This window comes from Watersipora subatra, chromosome 10 (genome assembly GCF_963576615.1).
Source record: "Watersipora subatra chromosome 10, tzWatSuba1.1, whole genome shotgun sequence".
Classification (NCBI taxonomy): Eukaryota; Metazoa; Bryozoa; class Gymnolaemata; order Cheilostomatida; family Watersiporidae; genus Watersipora; species Watersipora subatra.
This window is the reverse complement of record NC_088717.1, coordinates 510195-525116: the sequence shown is the minus strand read 5'-3', so window position 1 is coordinate 525116 and position 14922 is coordinate 510195. Positions and strand designations below refer to the sequence as shown.

The 14922-nt window shown below is 36.1% G+C and overlaps 3 protein-coding genes across 4 annotated transcripts in view; 1 reads left to right on the top strand and 2 right to left on the bottom strand.

The window, feature by feature from the left end:
* LOC137406084 (DNA excision repair protein ERCC-6-like) overlaps positions 1–13336 on the top strand; it is a 44772-nt gene extending 31436 nt beyond the window's left edge. For both annotated transcript variants that reach the window (XM_068092608.1, XM_068092607.1), the window contains 4 exons: positions 9657–9777; positions 10177–10366; positions 11931–12094; positions 12866–13336. In XM_068092608.1, the coding sequence (XP_067948709.1) occupies positions 9657–9777; positions 10177–10366; positions 11931–12094; positions 12866–13055 (665 nt within the window). In that variant the 3' untranslated portion in view covers positions 13056–13336. The remainder of the gene's footprint in view (positions 1–9656; positions 9778–10176; positions 10367–11930; positions 12095–12865) is intronic.
* On the bottom strand, positions 1666–4091 carry LOC137406085 (4-galactosyl-N-acetylglucosaminide 3-alpha-L-fucosyltransferase FUT6-like). The gene is made up of 2 exons (XM_068092609.1): positions 3974–4091; positions 1666–3432 (listed from the first exon to the last, which is right to left on the bottom strand). The coding sequence occupies exons 1-2, from the start codon at positions 4035–4037 to the stop codon at positions 2171–2173; spliced, it is 1326 nt and encodes a 441-aa protein (XP_067948710.1). The 5' UTR covers positions 4038–4091; the 3' UTR covers positions 1666–2170.
* Positions 13267–14922, bottom strand: part of LOC137406086 (E3 ubiquitin-protein ligase TRIP12-like) — a 54982-nt gene continuing 53326 nt past the window's right edge. Inside the window, exon 43 of the mRNA XM_068092610.1 lies at positions 13267–13564. The gene's annotated coding sequence lies outside the window, so the exon portion shown is untranslated. The remainder of the gene's footprint in view (positions 13565–14922) is intronic.

The following is a 14922-nucleotide window of genomic DNA, read 5'->3' as shown; positions in this document are numbered from 1 at the left end:
TAGACTCGTATCTACTATTTATTATACTAGTTCACTATTAGACTCGTATCTAGTATTTATTATACTAGTTCACTATTAGACTCGTATCTAGTGATTATTATACTAGTTCACTATTAGACTCGTGTCTAGTATTTATTATACTACTTCACTATTAGACTCGTATCTAGTATTTATTATACTAGTTCACTATTAGACTCGTATCTAGTATTTATTATACTAGTTCACTATTAGACTCGTATCTAGCATTTATTATACTAGTTCGCTATTAGACTCGTATCTACTATTTATTATACTACTTCACTATTAGACTCGTATCTAGTATTTATTATACTAGTTCACTATTAGACTCGTATCTAGTATTTATTATACTAGTTCACTATTAGACTCGTATCTACTATTTATTATACTACTTCACTATTAGACTCGTATCTAGTATTTATTATACTAGTTCACTATTAGACTCGTATCTAGTATTTATTATACTAGTTCACTATTAGACTCGTATCTAGTATTGATTCTACTAGTTCACTATTAGACTCGTATCTAGTATTTATTATACTAGTTCACTATTAGACTCGTATCTAGTATTTATTATACTAGTTCACTATTAGACTCGTATCTAGTATTTATTATACTAGTTCACTATTAGACTCGTATCTAGTATTTATTATACTAGTTCACTATTAGGCTCGTATCTAGTATTTATTATACTAGTTCACTATTAGACTCGTATCTAGTATTTATTATACTAGTTCACTATTAGACTCGTATCTAGTATTTATTATACTAGTTCACTATTAGACTCGTATCTAGTATTTATTATACTAGTTCACTATTAGGCTTGTATCTAGTATTTATTATACTAGTTCACTATTAGACTCGTGTCTAGTATTTATTATACTAGTTCACTATTAGACTCGTATCTAGTATTTATTATACTAGTTCACTATTAGACTCGTATCTAGTATTTATTATACTAGTTCACTATTAGACTCGTATCTAGTATTTATTATACTAGTTCACTATTAGACTCGTATCTAGTATTTATTATACTAGTTCACTATTAGACTCGTATCTAGTATTTATTATACTAGTTCACTATTAGACTCGTATCTAGTAGTTATTATACTAGTTCACTATTAGACTCGTATCTACTATTTATTATACTAGTTCACTATTAGACTCGTATCTAGTATTTATTATACTAGTTCACTATTAGACTCGTATCTAGTATTGATTCTACTAGTTCACTATTAGACTTGTGTCTCTAATACTCTATCTCTTTGCTACTCAATGCTGTTTAGTAGTGTGTTTGGAGTAAGCATAGGTGCTGTCTCGTTGTCATAGTGAGAGCTTGCTACATTTTAAACACTATATTCTTACTGTGAATAATACCTTTTCATAAATAAACAGAGCTCTTGGTCAATATTTCTTTTGTATTAAAAGAGACTGTCTCAGCTTCCTGAATGGACAATTATCGAAGTGTTTTAGTAGAGGTTTCACTTTTTGTTGACCATTTATTATATATGGTCAAATTTCTCCATGATATCATAAATAAATATTTTTGTGGCTTTCGTTTCCTTTGCTGCAGATCTTAGCATTTAAACCACACAACGGACTTACAATGATACAATTGTATAGCGACAAGCTGAAAGGACTGTTTATAATACTGAATATATTAGATGCTCTCATCAGGCTGGCTGTAGTACATCAGATATATACCAAGGAATGTTGGTAAACTTAATATTAGGGACCTGAATGATTACCTTAGAAAATAGAAATTCATATGAAATATGTAGAAAAAGGCAACAGTTTGTGGCATAAATATGAGGTGTCCACAACAATACCTCTGCTGTAATGTTTCTTTATTACAGATATATGTGTTTTAAAAATCGAAATGTTTTGAGGGTATTGATTGCATTTTGTTGATGCAATAATATGTTTTGATTGCAGACAAAACTTTGATTTTTTGCGGCATTTCCATTTTAACGCAGTTTCTAAACAATGCATGAACATGTTAATCTTCATGATTTCCATTATCGATAGAAAAATCCTCTAGGATTCATTGTGACAGATTAAACCGCAATATCAGGCTATGCTTCACCGATGGCAAGTTTGGTAGTATTTGCAACACATTGACAAAAAGTTCACGCAAACCGCGTTCTTTTTTTCAAAAGTATCTCAGTCTGGTGATATCTTCCACACTTTCTCCAGTTCGGTTTCTTTTGCCTTTGTCGTAGGTCAGACATCTTGTATCTTCACTGAAATGCTCATACACATTCAGTGTTTGTTGTGGAGTTGTGTGCACCTTCTCACACAGGTCGCAAACCCAGTCACGGTTACTGGTAAACAATCGGTACACTGAACCGTACTTTCGTCTCCATTTGTGGTAGCTCTGCAGCATGGTTAGGTTGCTAGAGACAGCGCGGATATGGTCAGCTAGGTGTTTAGTAGATGGAAAATCATCGACGTGAATAAATGAATTCGGAGGAGCAAACTTTTGATATTGAGATCGTCGACCTCTGACGATTGGAATCATGCCAGCACTTAGACTCGTCCATAGCTTCTCTGTGATGTACTCATCGCAGTCTGCGTTTTCAAATGCTACGTAGAACAGATATTTTTCTCCCAGAAGTTCTCGAAATCCTTCCCTTTTGTAGTTTTTACTTTCAGAAGCTTGTCCACAGTCTCCATAAATGTCTATGTCTATGTGCTGCTGAAGTTCGCGTACGTAATCTTCACGTCTGCTACTTGTAACGCAATTACTTACGAGCCAAGCGATCATTTTGTCTTTAAATGCAAGGTAGTCCATTTTTTTACTGACACGCTTGGCATCAGCGGAAGACAGTCGCCAATATTTGCCATACGGTATAACCACGTCTGAATCTGACTGATAAGTCATGGATAAATTGAATAGACCATTGAGGAGTTTCAGCTGATCTGGATAAAAAAAGGCTGGAGGTTCCCGTATCATAAGCACCCACTTTTGGTTGCTCAGATGTCTTTTTGGTAGTTCTTGGAGCACAAAGTCTTTCGTATCTTCGTTATTATACATATGGAACAACACAGCATCACTTCGCTCGAAATCTGATCGATTCATGCTCCATTCACATTTATACTCACACTCGCTGAGAGGGTCCATTGTGCGTATCATTTCCTTCTCCGTCCTTCCATATGTCCTTATATCCAATGGGTATCCATAAAGGGAAGTATAGGCCAGAATCAATTTGCTCTCATTTCCGTTTTTCTCGATATATGTTTGCGGAGAGTTCTCACTCAGAATTGCATAAGATTGGTTGAAGGTGGAACGAGACTTATCATAAGGCACACTGCTGGTATCATAAGGTATCATAAGGCTCACCGCTGCGAGCATGAGCAGCCCTATTATAACCGCTTTATGTCTTCGTCTCAGCATACTGGAATGGCTTTTTGCTGAAAGTAGAACAAGCGTATCTCTTACAACGTAGCCTTTTTATGTTCATTGATTTCTTGTAATGCTTCATCTCAGATAGAACTGTACCCTACATTTCATCTTATACATGTACATTTTTCACAAAAGTCCATCACATTATCTGTTGGGTTTTAACCTTTTATAGTTTGTTACACGGAAACAGTCTGGATAAGATCTTCATATACTCAACACGACTAAAACAGTAGCATGAAATACAGAATATTCTGTTAATAAACACATAGCGCATCGCTATAGCATGAAGCTATAATATTTGCTAGAAAACTTTTTATACCATAATTAAAAAAAATAATGACAATCTACTTTTTCTCAAACAACCACCATCTTCAATGTAGTCCTCCCTATGATAAATAGAAATTGTTAACCAGTCATCTATACCATTACTTAATATAAAAATATATTAGTAACCACAATCATAAATAGTTCTCGCTGTACATGTTCTACTTCAGCATTTACACGTAGAATAACTACAGCGAAGAGAGTGAACCCAAAAATGAAACTCACCCGTGCTGATGAAGCGGGTTGAAAGAATTTTTTGTATGCCTAAAGTTAAAGGAGTGAAGCTCATTAGTCGGGTTTCTATATTCGTATGTTTACTTTAGTTCACCGACACATTTTATAACAAAAACATTCTTTGTAAGAGTTGGTTATATGAGCTGAGCATATAATCCAAAGCAGAAAACAAAAGGCCCATCGAGTCCTTCGCGCACTGGCAATGATTGCGTAGTTACAAGCAAGACAAAGGTTTAATAACTTCTCAACTAAGTATGACTATTGCGACTTTTCTCTGTTAGGAGTCTCAGTATGGTTGAGTGAGCAAATCTCATTACAAGGATTTATAATTAGATCCATTAATCTATCAATCGTCTGATCATCGATATATTCTGGTTCAGGCATGGCAAACATGTTGAGTTACACCAACATCCATAGAGTTATTCCTGTTGCTTTTTCTTGCTTAATTATTCATAATGAGAAGTTGATACCTGAAGTACTGACTACTCTATCACCTTCAAGTGTTAGTGATGTTAGGTTATGGAGGTGCTCAGACTTCAGCCTACTAAACACAGATCATTTTCAGATATACAAACATTGTCAATAAACATAGCTAGTATTCAATATATTTAGTTAATAAATATACAGCTAGCATGTATCTAGTAATTTGTGTATTTAGTTAATTATTTATTTCGTATTCAGTAAAAAATTCATCAATAAATATTGACAAGCAAGCTTTGATGTTGCTGAGAAGGAATACATGTGTGCACCTTTTCTTACTCTGTAATCGTAGCTGAACCTGTCACCTGCAGTCACCTGTCACCTGCAATCATTTTGATGCTTTGATGCAGTCTTAGATACCTAGAAATCTGTGTGCTATGATGGCGTGTAGATAGTCGAAAAAGAGTAGCATTGCACTTTGTGATTGCACAGCGTTTAAAATAAAATCAACTGGATTATTTATTATACTAGCTCACTAGTAGACTCGTATCTAGTAGTTATTATACTAGTTCACTATTAGACTCGTATCTAGTATTTATTATACTAGTTCACTATTAGACTCGTATCTAGTATTTATTATACTAGTTCACTATTAGACTCGTATTAAGTATTTATTATACTAGTTCACTATTAGACTCGTATCTAGCATTTATTATACTAGTTCACTATTAGACTCGTATCTAGTATTTATTATACTAGTTCATTATTAGACTCGTATCTAGTATTTATTATACTAGTTCACTATTAGACTCGTATCTAGTATTTATTATACTAGTTCACTATTAGACTCGTATCTAGTATTTATTATACTAGTTCACTATTAGACTCGTATCTAGTATTTATTATACTAGTTCACTATTAGACTCGTATCTAGTATTTATTATACTAGTTCACTATTAGACTCGTATCTAGTATTTATTATACTAGTTCACTATTAGACTCGTATCTAGTATTTATTATACTAGTTCACTATTAGACTCGTATCTAGTATTTATTATACTAGTTCACTATTAGACTCGTATCTAGTATTTATTATACTAGTTCACTATTAGACTCGCATCTAGTATTTATTATACTAGTTCACTATTAGACTCGTATCTAGTAGTTATTATACTAGTTCACTATTAGACTCGTATCTACTATTTATTATACTAGTTCACTATTAGACTCGTATCTAGTATTTATTATACTAGTTCACTATTAGACTCGTATCTAGTATTGATTCTACTAGTTCACTATTAGACTTGTGTCTCTAATACTCCATCTCTTTGCTACTCAATGCTGTTTAGTAGTGTGTTTGGAGTAAGCATATGTGCTGTCTCGTTGTCATAGTGAGAGCTTGTTACATTTCAAACACTATATTCTTACTGTGAATAATACCTTTTCATTAATAAATAGAGCTTTGGTTCAATATTCTTTTTGTATTAAAAGAAATAGACTGTCTCAGCTTCTCTGACCTGCCAATCATCTGAATGTTTTAGAAAAGTTTTCTCGCCATATTAACCCGTATAGTTATATATGGTCAAATTTCTCCATGATATCGTAAATAAATATTTTTGTGGCTTTCGTTTCCTTTGCTGCAGATCATAGCATTTAAACCACACAACGGACTTACAATGATACAATTGCGTAGCGACAAGCTGAAAGGACTGTTTATAATACTGAATATATTAGATGCTCTCATCAGGCAGGCAGTAGTACATCAGATATATACCAAGGAATGTTGGTAAACTTAATATTAGGGACCTGAATGATTACCTTAGAAAATAGAAATTCATATGAAATATGTAGAAAAAGGCAACAGTTTGTGGCATAAATATGAGGTGTCCACAACAGTACCTCTGCTGTAATGTTTCTTTATTACAGATATATGTGTTTTAAAAATTGAAATGTTTTGCGGGTATTGATTGCATTTTGTTGGTACAACAATATATTTTGATAACTGATAAAATTTCTGATTTTTAGCAGCATTTTCATGTTAAAGCAGCTTGTAGACAATGCATGAGCATGTTTACTCACTGTTTATCATTTCTATTGTTAAAAGAAAAGATTTTTAGATTACATAGTGATAGATGGCGCAGCAATACCTGCTTTCTCTCCACATATTGCAAGTTTTCTATTGCTATATCACATCTTGGCGAAAACTTCGTGCAAACCACATTCTTTTCAAAAGTATGTCAAAGTCTGGTGATATCTTCCACGTTCTCTCCTTTTCGATTTCTTTCGCCTTTGTCGTAGGTCAGACATCTTGTATCTTCACTGAAATGCTCATACACATTCAGTGTTTGTTGTGGAGTTGTGTGCACCTTCTCACACAGGTCGCAAACCCAGTGACGATTGCTGGTAAACAACCGGTACACTGAACCGTACTTTCGTCTCCATTTGTGGTAGCTCTGCAGCATGGTTAGGTTGCTAGAGACTGCGCGGATATGGTCAGCTAGGTGTTTAGTAGATGGAAAATCGTCGACGTGAATAAATGAATTCGGAGGAGCAAACTTTTGATATTGAGATCGTCGACCTCTGACGATTGGAATCATGCCAGCACTTAGACTCGTCCATAGCTTCTCTGTGATGTACTCATCGCAGTCTGCGTTTTCAAATGCTAAGTAGAAGAGATATTTTTCTCCCAGAAGTTCTCGAAATCCTTCCCTTTTATAGTCTTCACTTCCAGAAGCTTGTCCACAGTCTCCATAAATGTCTATGTCTATGTGCTGCTTAAGTTCGCGTACGTAATCTTCACGTCTGCTACTTGTAACGCAATTACTTACGAGCCAAGCAATCATTTTGTCTTTAAATGCAAGGTAGTCCATTTTTTTACTGACGCGCTTGGCATCAGCGGAAGACAGTCGCCAATATTTGCCATACGGTATAACCACGTCTGAATCTGACTGATAAGTCATGGATAAATTGAATAGACCATTGAGGAGTTTCAGCTGGTCTGGATAAAAAAAGGCTGGAGGCTCCCGTATCATAAGCACCCACTTTTGGTTGCTCATATGTCTTTTTGGTAGCTCTTGGAGCACAAACTCTTTCATATCTTTGTTGTTATACAGATGAAACAACACAGCATTACTTCGCTCGAAATCTGATCGATTCATGCTCCATTCACATTTATACTCACACTCGCTGAGAGGGTCCATCGTGCGTATCATTTCCTTCTCCGTCCTTCCATATGTCCTTATATCCAATGGGTATCCATAAAGTGAAGTATAGGCCAGAATCAATTTGCTTTCATTTTTCTTATCTTCCACAACGTTTTGTACAGAGATTTCCGTCTGCATAGCTTCGGCAGCATGAAGATGAAGCCAGCGATATTGTTGTATCATAACTGTCATAGCACCCAGAATTATCAGTCCAATTGTCAGCCTCATATGTCGTATGTTCATATTTGCCACTGTGAAATCATACAGCAACAGAGCATGAATTGCCGCAAGTTATGCGCATGGACATAGTTAAATAGAATATGTTTATATATGTATATTGCATTGGTTAATCCTCGCAGCCATTGCTAGCCACCCATCACAATTCATTACAAAATGGCTTAATTGTAACGGGATTGCCTTGGCATGAAGTGGTTTTCAAGTGCTCTTTTAAATGGATTTTGCTGCTTCATACCAGGACTTTGTGGTTACTACAGCGTAAAACTTGTGTCAAAATATGGCTGTCAAAATATGGCTAATGGCAACAGCTGCAAAAACATTTCGTCTCTTCACAAAGCATTCGTTTATGTGACCTATTGACCTAATGTAGAAGAAACTTCAGCGGGTCTATCCTAAACAATGTGTCCACTTTTGTGGTAACTGTTTTGGCAAATGACAAAATTTGAAAATCTTGTTGAAAACAGCTATGAATGAATAGGTTCCTGGACCAATGTACACCAGCAAATATCACTAGCCAGCCTAATTGCAGCATCTGCATTTTTCAAAAAAACTTGTCTCGCAACTGTTCCACAATGATTCCACTATTATCTAAAATCTGATGCTGAAAGGAAATGCAAAATTAAACTTACAGGAATCCAACGATTTTGCAACGTCAACCAAGAGAAAGCCAGTAATACTAATAGACGATTAACTGGTTGAACTGTCTTTATTGATCAATGGGAATAATGGTTATAGCAAGCACGCATATACTTATATAGGGTACCTTGGAAGCATATACTGTTATAGAATGCCTTGGAAGCATAACACGGCTCATAGATATCAATGCTTGTACAAATGACCTGTGGTGTCTTATTCCATTGAAATTTATTGTATTAGTTTCAGCCGTCAAGGATTAGGGTACGCCCTTAGCTTGTTTATTTTTCTATTGATGGCCGTTCACAAACTGGTCAGCCCGTACAAGTCAGCGAGTGCTCTATAGTACAAATGACAAAACCATATGTGAAATAGAGTCTAATCATTCCACTACAGTAGATACCTATTATAGTTTCTTTTGTTTGTGTAATGTTTTGCTTTTCACAAATGGAAAAACGAATGCGTTAGATGTGGAAGTTGACCACATTATGACCAATCCTGACGACTGCCAGCTGATTTACCGGCTCAACCATTACCAGTAGGCGTATGTTGACCTTGATAACCGGGCCTTGGCTTTGTTGGCTTCCGCTGCGATTCTTCCATGTGTGGAGGTTTTAAGTTCAGTTCACTTTAATCATGGTTAGAGATGTGTGTTTTCTTTTTGGAATTTCTGTAGATTTATCACATTTTACTGTCTGTCATACTTGATATTTGTCCAAGGTGTCCAATACTGCTAGCTTAGACATATTTGATATCAGGTGACCAGAGCATTACTGTCGAATTCTCTATCTGCCAGAATGTGGTTAACTAAATGGAATTAGGCAAAGGGTTAGTCATGCAAACATTTGAAGCACATGTGGTCACTTGCTACTGACAAAACCTATCTTAAGGCACTCCTATAATTTTGAAGTAGAAACTTTTTGTACCTATTTTTTTGTCTATCACGTATTTCGGTGTGGTAAGAGAACCAGTTAACACCAGAAATATTTAGGCTATAGTGTGGTGTATGTGATATGCAAACCACCAACTGGGCTATTCTTTCGGACTGTTTCAGTCTGCTTCCAGAAAATTCTTGCAAATAAAAACATCAATATGTTAATTACGTTTCTGATGTGACTTTAATTATATTAGAAAAGCTTGTTAGACAATCCGACCTTTACTACCTGTGTTCTGTTCTGCAGGCAATGCTGACTATGCCATCATCGAGGCCGAGGCTGATCAAGTAGCCAAACAAGCAGCAGAACATCTTCGAAGAAGTAAACAGAGAATAAAAGAGGGCAACAAATCGTTAGGTTCACCATGGTGCGTTTACAATGGTTCCATGCAGTATGTGTTATCTCTATCGTATCCATCACTGCTGTGTGATTATGCGTGTTCCATGTAGCCTGAGTGACCTCTATCGTATTTAACAAAAGTTAGGGGTTGTTGCACTGGTTCCATGTAGCCTGTGTAACCTCTATAATGTCATGTGAGGCGCTGCGCCCTCCTACGCAAACTTAAGCAGGTGTGCGATTGATGTACACCCGCGATAGCTATAAAATCGCAGGATGATGCAACTGAATCCTGCGAACACTCCACAAGAGCATTTCCCTGCGCTTGCCGTGCAAGGGCGCAGCACCTTGCACGCCATACAAATGACATTGGTCTGAGCTAGGCATCAGCTCTCAACTACCATGCCTCCCTTTGATTGCCATTTTGCAGTACTCGGTTTGGGCAACAATCTCTTCAGACTGGTTTACCATCAGGCAGGCCAAACAAAAATACCAAGAAATCAGCTACAAGCAGCAAACCATCGACTCCTGCTGTCGTAGCTTCAAGGTCTCAAAGAAAGTTATCAAAACAAACCATTGAAACTAAACAACGAAGATTTAAATCTCTGCAAGATATCAAGGTATAATAGCTTTTTATACGCATCCTCAAAAGGTTTTCAATTAAAATTAGTTTGTTTCACGATATTTTCATGTCATTGGGGCATATTTTCAAAATGAATTGACTGCCATTTATTCACATCACTCCAGAGCATTAACCCTTTGGCTGGGGAAAAATGTTGTTTTATCGATTGCGTGGGGAAACGACTTTAATGTCGCTTTCGGTAGACATTTATAAAGCTGTCGCCTAGTAACATCAAACAAAGGATATGAACGCTAGTAAGTTTTAAATATCCTCAACAAGATATTAGTCGACGAATTACAATATAAAACGATTATTTGAGAGGCGTTGCCTTGTGCTAAAAGCTAAAGAAATTGCGACTACTTAGAAAAAAATGGAAGTTGGAAAAACCAGTCAACATCGGCTCGACTTTCAAAACGGTAAAATAAAAATTTATTTGATCCTGCAATCATTAGTCAACTTCTGTCTGTTCAGTATAAAAAATAATTCAGATGATAAAAGTGATGGAAATTTTCAGGGCTTTTGAATATACAGAGAAAAGTGATCGTTATGGTAGCCCGCACGGCTGCGCTGTAGCATTTGACTCTACCGAAAGGAATGATTTCACGCATTTAGCATTTCATACAGGGAAAATTGTACATAGTTGTAGCTTTTTTGTATTAGTACATATGTAGATGAATGTTTATGTACAAAAGATTTTGTTAAAAGAAATAAATTTCAGTTTGAGCTTTGCATGTTCATAGAATACCGATTTTATCGAATTTTCAAAAATAAATTACACGACTTTCGGGTGTTTTTACGGGGCTTTAACCCAGCCAAAGGGTTAAAAACTAGGATAAACCTTTGATAAATGGTATAGGTAATAATTACAGATAATATTAAACCGAATACATTATATAAAACTTATGAAAACGACTGAATAAAAACTAATTTTATTATTTTTAAGAGTAAGTTACAATTAGTAATAAGGTTTCTAGCATTACTTTACCTTAGAAACAAATGTGCAGTTTTCACTCAGCGAGTCATAGATTTGGAAGTAGATGTTGTATAGTTGTTATGTTTAGTTGTTTTATTTTTAATTTCCACCTGCTCCTTCACTAGCACTCGCAAAATTGCAACAACTTACGAACTTTCAACATCACACAACAAAAATAACAGGATGCATCAAGTCAAATAATAGTGTGAAGTCTACATAGTATGTTGAGGTGACAAAATGCCAAAGAAAATACGATTTTCTTCTAACAGTTTACATTCTGTTTTGACAAAGCTCACTGATAGAGATGCCAGGAGAAGGTCCTGAAAACATTGAGTTGCTAACGAACATGTCTTAAAAACTAGTTTTTAAGACATGCTAAAAAATATGGATGACCCATAGAATGGTGCCAGTGAGCAGCTCTAACACTCTTAAAGCGCTTGTAGACCTCCTGTATCTCTCCTCCTGTATCTCTAACCCCCATGTTCATTTCCTTCAAGATCAGCAGTCGACCTATGCTGGTCTTTCATAACTGCAGAGCCAACAATGCCTGCATTAACACACACATATTTTCCTGGGTTATTGCTCCCAGGTGTTTGGTGGAAAATCGATATCATTTGGCAAGATGGACTGCATACAGACTGACAAGGAAGTACCTCTCTCATCAAGCGTGCTGCTGGCAGTGATGAGGAGGCGCAATGGAATACTCGACACCCAATTAGATGAGGGTCACGCTCGTCTTTCTGAGAACATTAGGTATGCTACTGATGTCTGCAGCTTATGGTTGGTTCTTCTTTCTCACGGGTATAAATACGAGAAGACCTTTAATAATATCCTCACTGCAATCTATTGACCATGTTGTAAGGACAAGTAATGGCAATACTGAAAGAAATTATGAAGAATCTATTGCTGATACGAGAAACGGTCAAATTGTAAAAAGTTGCAAAGGAAAGTCCAAATAGAGTGGTGTAGTAATTTATCTCATGCTGTGTCACAAGCTTTCGAAAGACCATTAATTACATCAGATTCGCTCTGTTGGTCGGTGTGTCGGGTAGAGTAAAAGTAGTGGAGCTGTGCAACTGCTACTAATCGTGACCGATGAATGACCTTTAACATGGTCGAGTAATGGCAACAATATTTTTTTTTTCGATGTGACCTAATTTTGAAGCAGGTTATATTATCAGGAGAGGTTTATCAAGCTGCTGTTGAAACGGCCATTTATTGACTTGACATTTTTGTGATATAATCATAGAACTAAGAGCAACCATCAAGAACAAATTTGGATTATAAGGTGCAGCTAAAAAAATTGCTTTTGTTAGTAGTCGAGACTAGTGTAACATAGCCTGAGATTTACAAGTTGCTTAATTATGTTGTATGGAAATATACAATAAAGTTCATTGCTATCATGAATGCAAAAAGCAGCGGTGGAATGCTGCTGCATGGAAAGGTACTAAATATGTCGCAATAAAAATATCATTTCACCTTGTTTGAGATTTGTCAGCCGATGTGATAATCCATCTCTTTTAGGGAATTCATCGCGGCTAAAAGAAATACTTTTGATGGACGAAACTATGTAATGACTCAAGAGATTGTCGACGAATTTCCATCTGCATCTGGCTTGACTGTTGCCGCCTTCAGGGCCATCCTCTTGGCTATTTGCACATTTGAGAAGGTGGAAGGGGTGGGCCATTGGACACTGAAGCCGGAGTTTTCATGAAAGAATTAGTGAGTTTAAAGGAAAATGACCACCAACCAAGTATTAATTTTGTACAAATTTGTAAACAGTGCGTGTAAATTCATTTAAGTGGTGTGTGCACACATCAAGTGAAAATCATAGAAGGAATCTGCAACTAGCTGGCGCCGTACTCTCAGTCATGTATAATTGCTTTTTGATCAGATGCAGTTTATAAACAATAATAGACATTATATTACTCAACAGAATTAATTTATTATTTTTCATACAGAAATGGTGCTAAATATATATCTATAATTGAAACTTGCTGCAAACTTCTGGACTGAAAGCACACACTTGGCAATATCTTGAAGGCTGCAGGTGTATGATACAACCGCATAACCACATATATCAAAATGTAAAATATACAATATAACAAGTGATTAATGTTATATCAGAGTAATGTTACGCACAAATTCAATGGACTGCTTCAGATGCTGATACTTCAGATTTTGCTGGGAGTTGTTCCCTCGAGAGGATTGAGAATACTCAAACTAAAAACAATGAGACACAAGTGTTTAATTATGAGGATAGTGCGTGGGATACATACCATGGGACAGAAGTACAAAACACATTAAACATTCCACATCAACAGGTTCTCATGAAATTTAGGTTTGTTGTAGAGATATAAACAAACATCTCTGCGGCCGTCGGCATGCGAAGATAGGAATAGCTACTAGACAAAGCTGCTACTAAAGTATTGATGACTTCCATACATATTAGCGTAACAAGGCATCCTTGACCTAACATCGCATGATACTATTCAGTATTATATAGAATGGTGATGCGAGCTTTAAGCTACGATATTCGACATGCTCCGAATAACCACAGTTTAATAATGTAACTGTTATCATCTGATATTGTGAAAACATGAGATCCTCGAACAGAGAACGTCAAGAGATTCAACTACTAGTTTTTCCTCAACTCTAAATGCATTAAATGCCTACCCCATGAGTTTGGAGATACTCTCTTAATCAAAGTACATACTTGACTAGACAAATGTGAGTTCCTCTAAGACTTGAGTACATACAATTTTGTACTTTTAGGTTAACTTTGTATCATGGTATCTATACTACATTGTTACTAATGAATTGGTCACTGCAAAAACTTGGGCCATTTCATTTATTTAACACATGTTTTCCACCGCTTCTTACACCTCGCAACTTTATGCTTGCAACAGGGAAATGTCCACATTACAAGCTTATACCGAGCATATACTTAATAGAACACCAGAAAATGTATTTGCGCTCATATTTAACGTGAAAACACTGGTACACTACTTGGTAAATGAAGTACAGGTGGATTTGTATTTGCTAACCAAGCGACATCAATGAAACAAAGAACTTATTGCTTTCAAGGTTGATATACACAACCACTTGGAATGAAATCAATATTTAAAGCGTTTCCAAAGCTTGCTTTTTGAAAAGCTGTCTAGGGAGTTGAAATGCCGGACATGATTTCATTTCATAACTGACAGAATCAATAGCAGGTCCCTTGGAGCACTCTACAAGATAGTAAGCTCGTCTATGACTGATACAAAATGATAGAATCATACCTGGTATTACCGTAACTCCTTGTGTATAAGCCGCCACCATGTATAGGCCACACCCTAAACTTTGAAATGGGGGCATTGAGTGCGTTACGCCTTCAGTGATTTACATGGAATCGAGTGCTGGAGACGTGGCATGACAATAACTGCGACCGATGAGCTGATTACATGAGTACAAGTACTGGCTGGATATTTCCTAGCGTTTTATTGTTTAATAAATTATTTTCAGCATTTACGCATTCTGAAGGTACCTTAATCCCTAATGTATTGAGAAGTTTACAGATATAATTTCTAAACTGCATG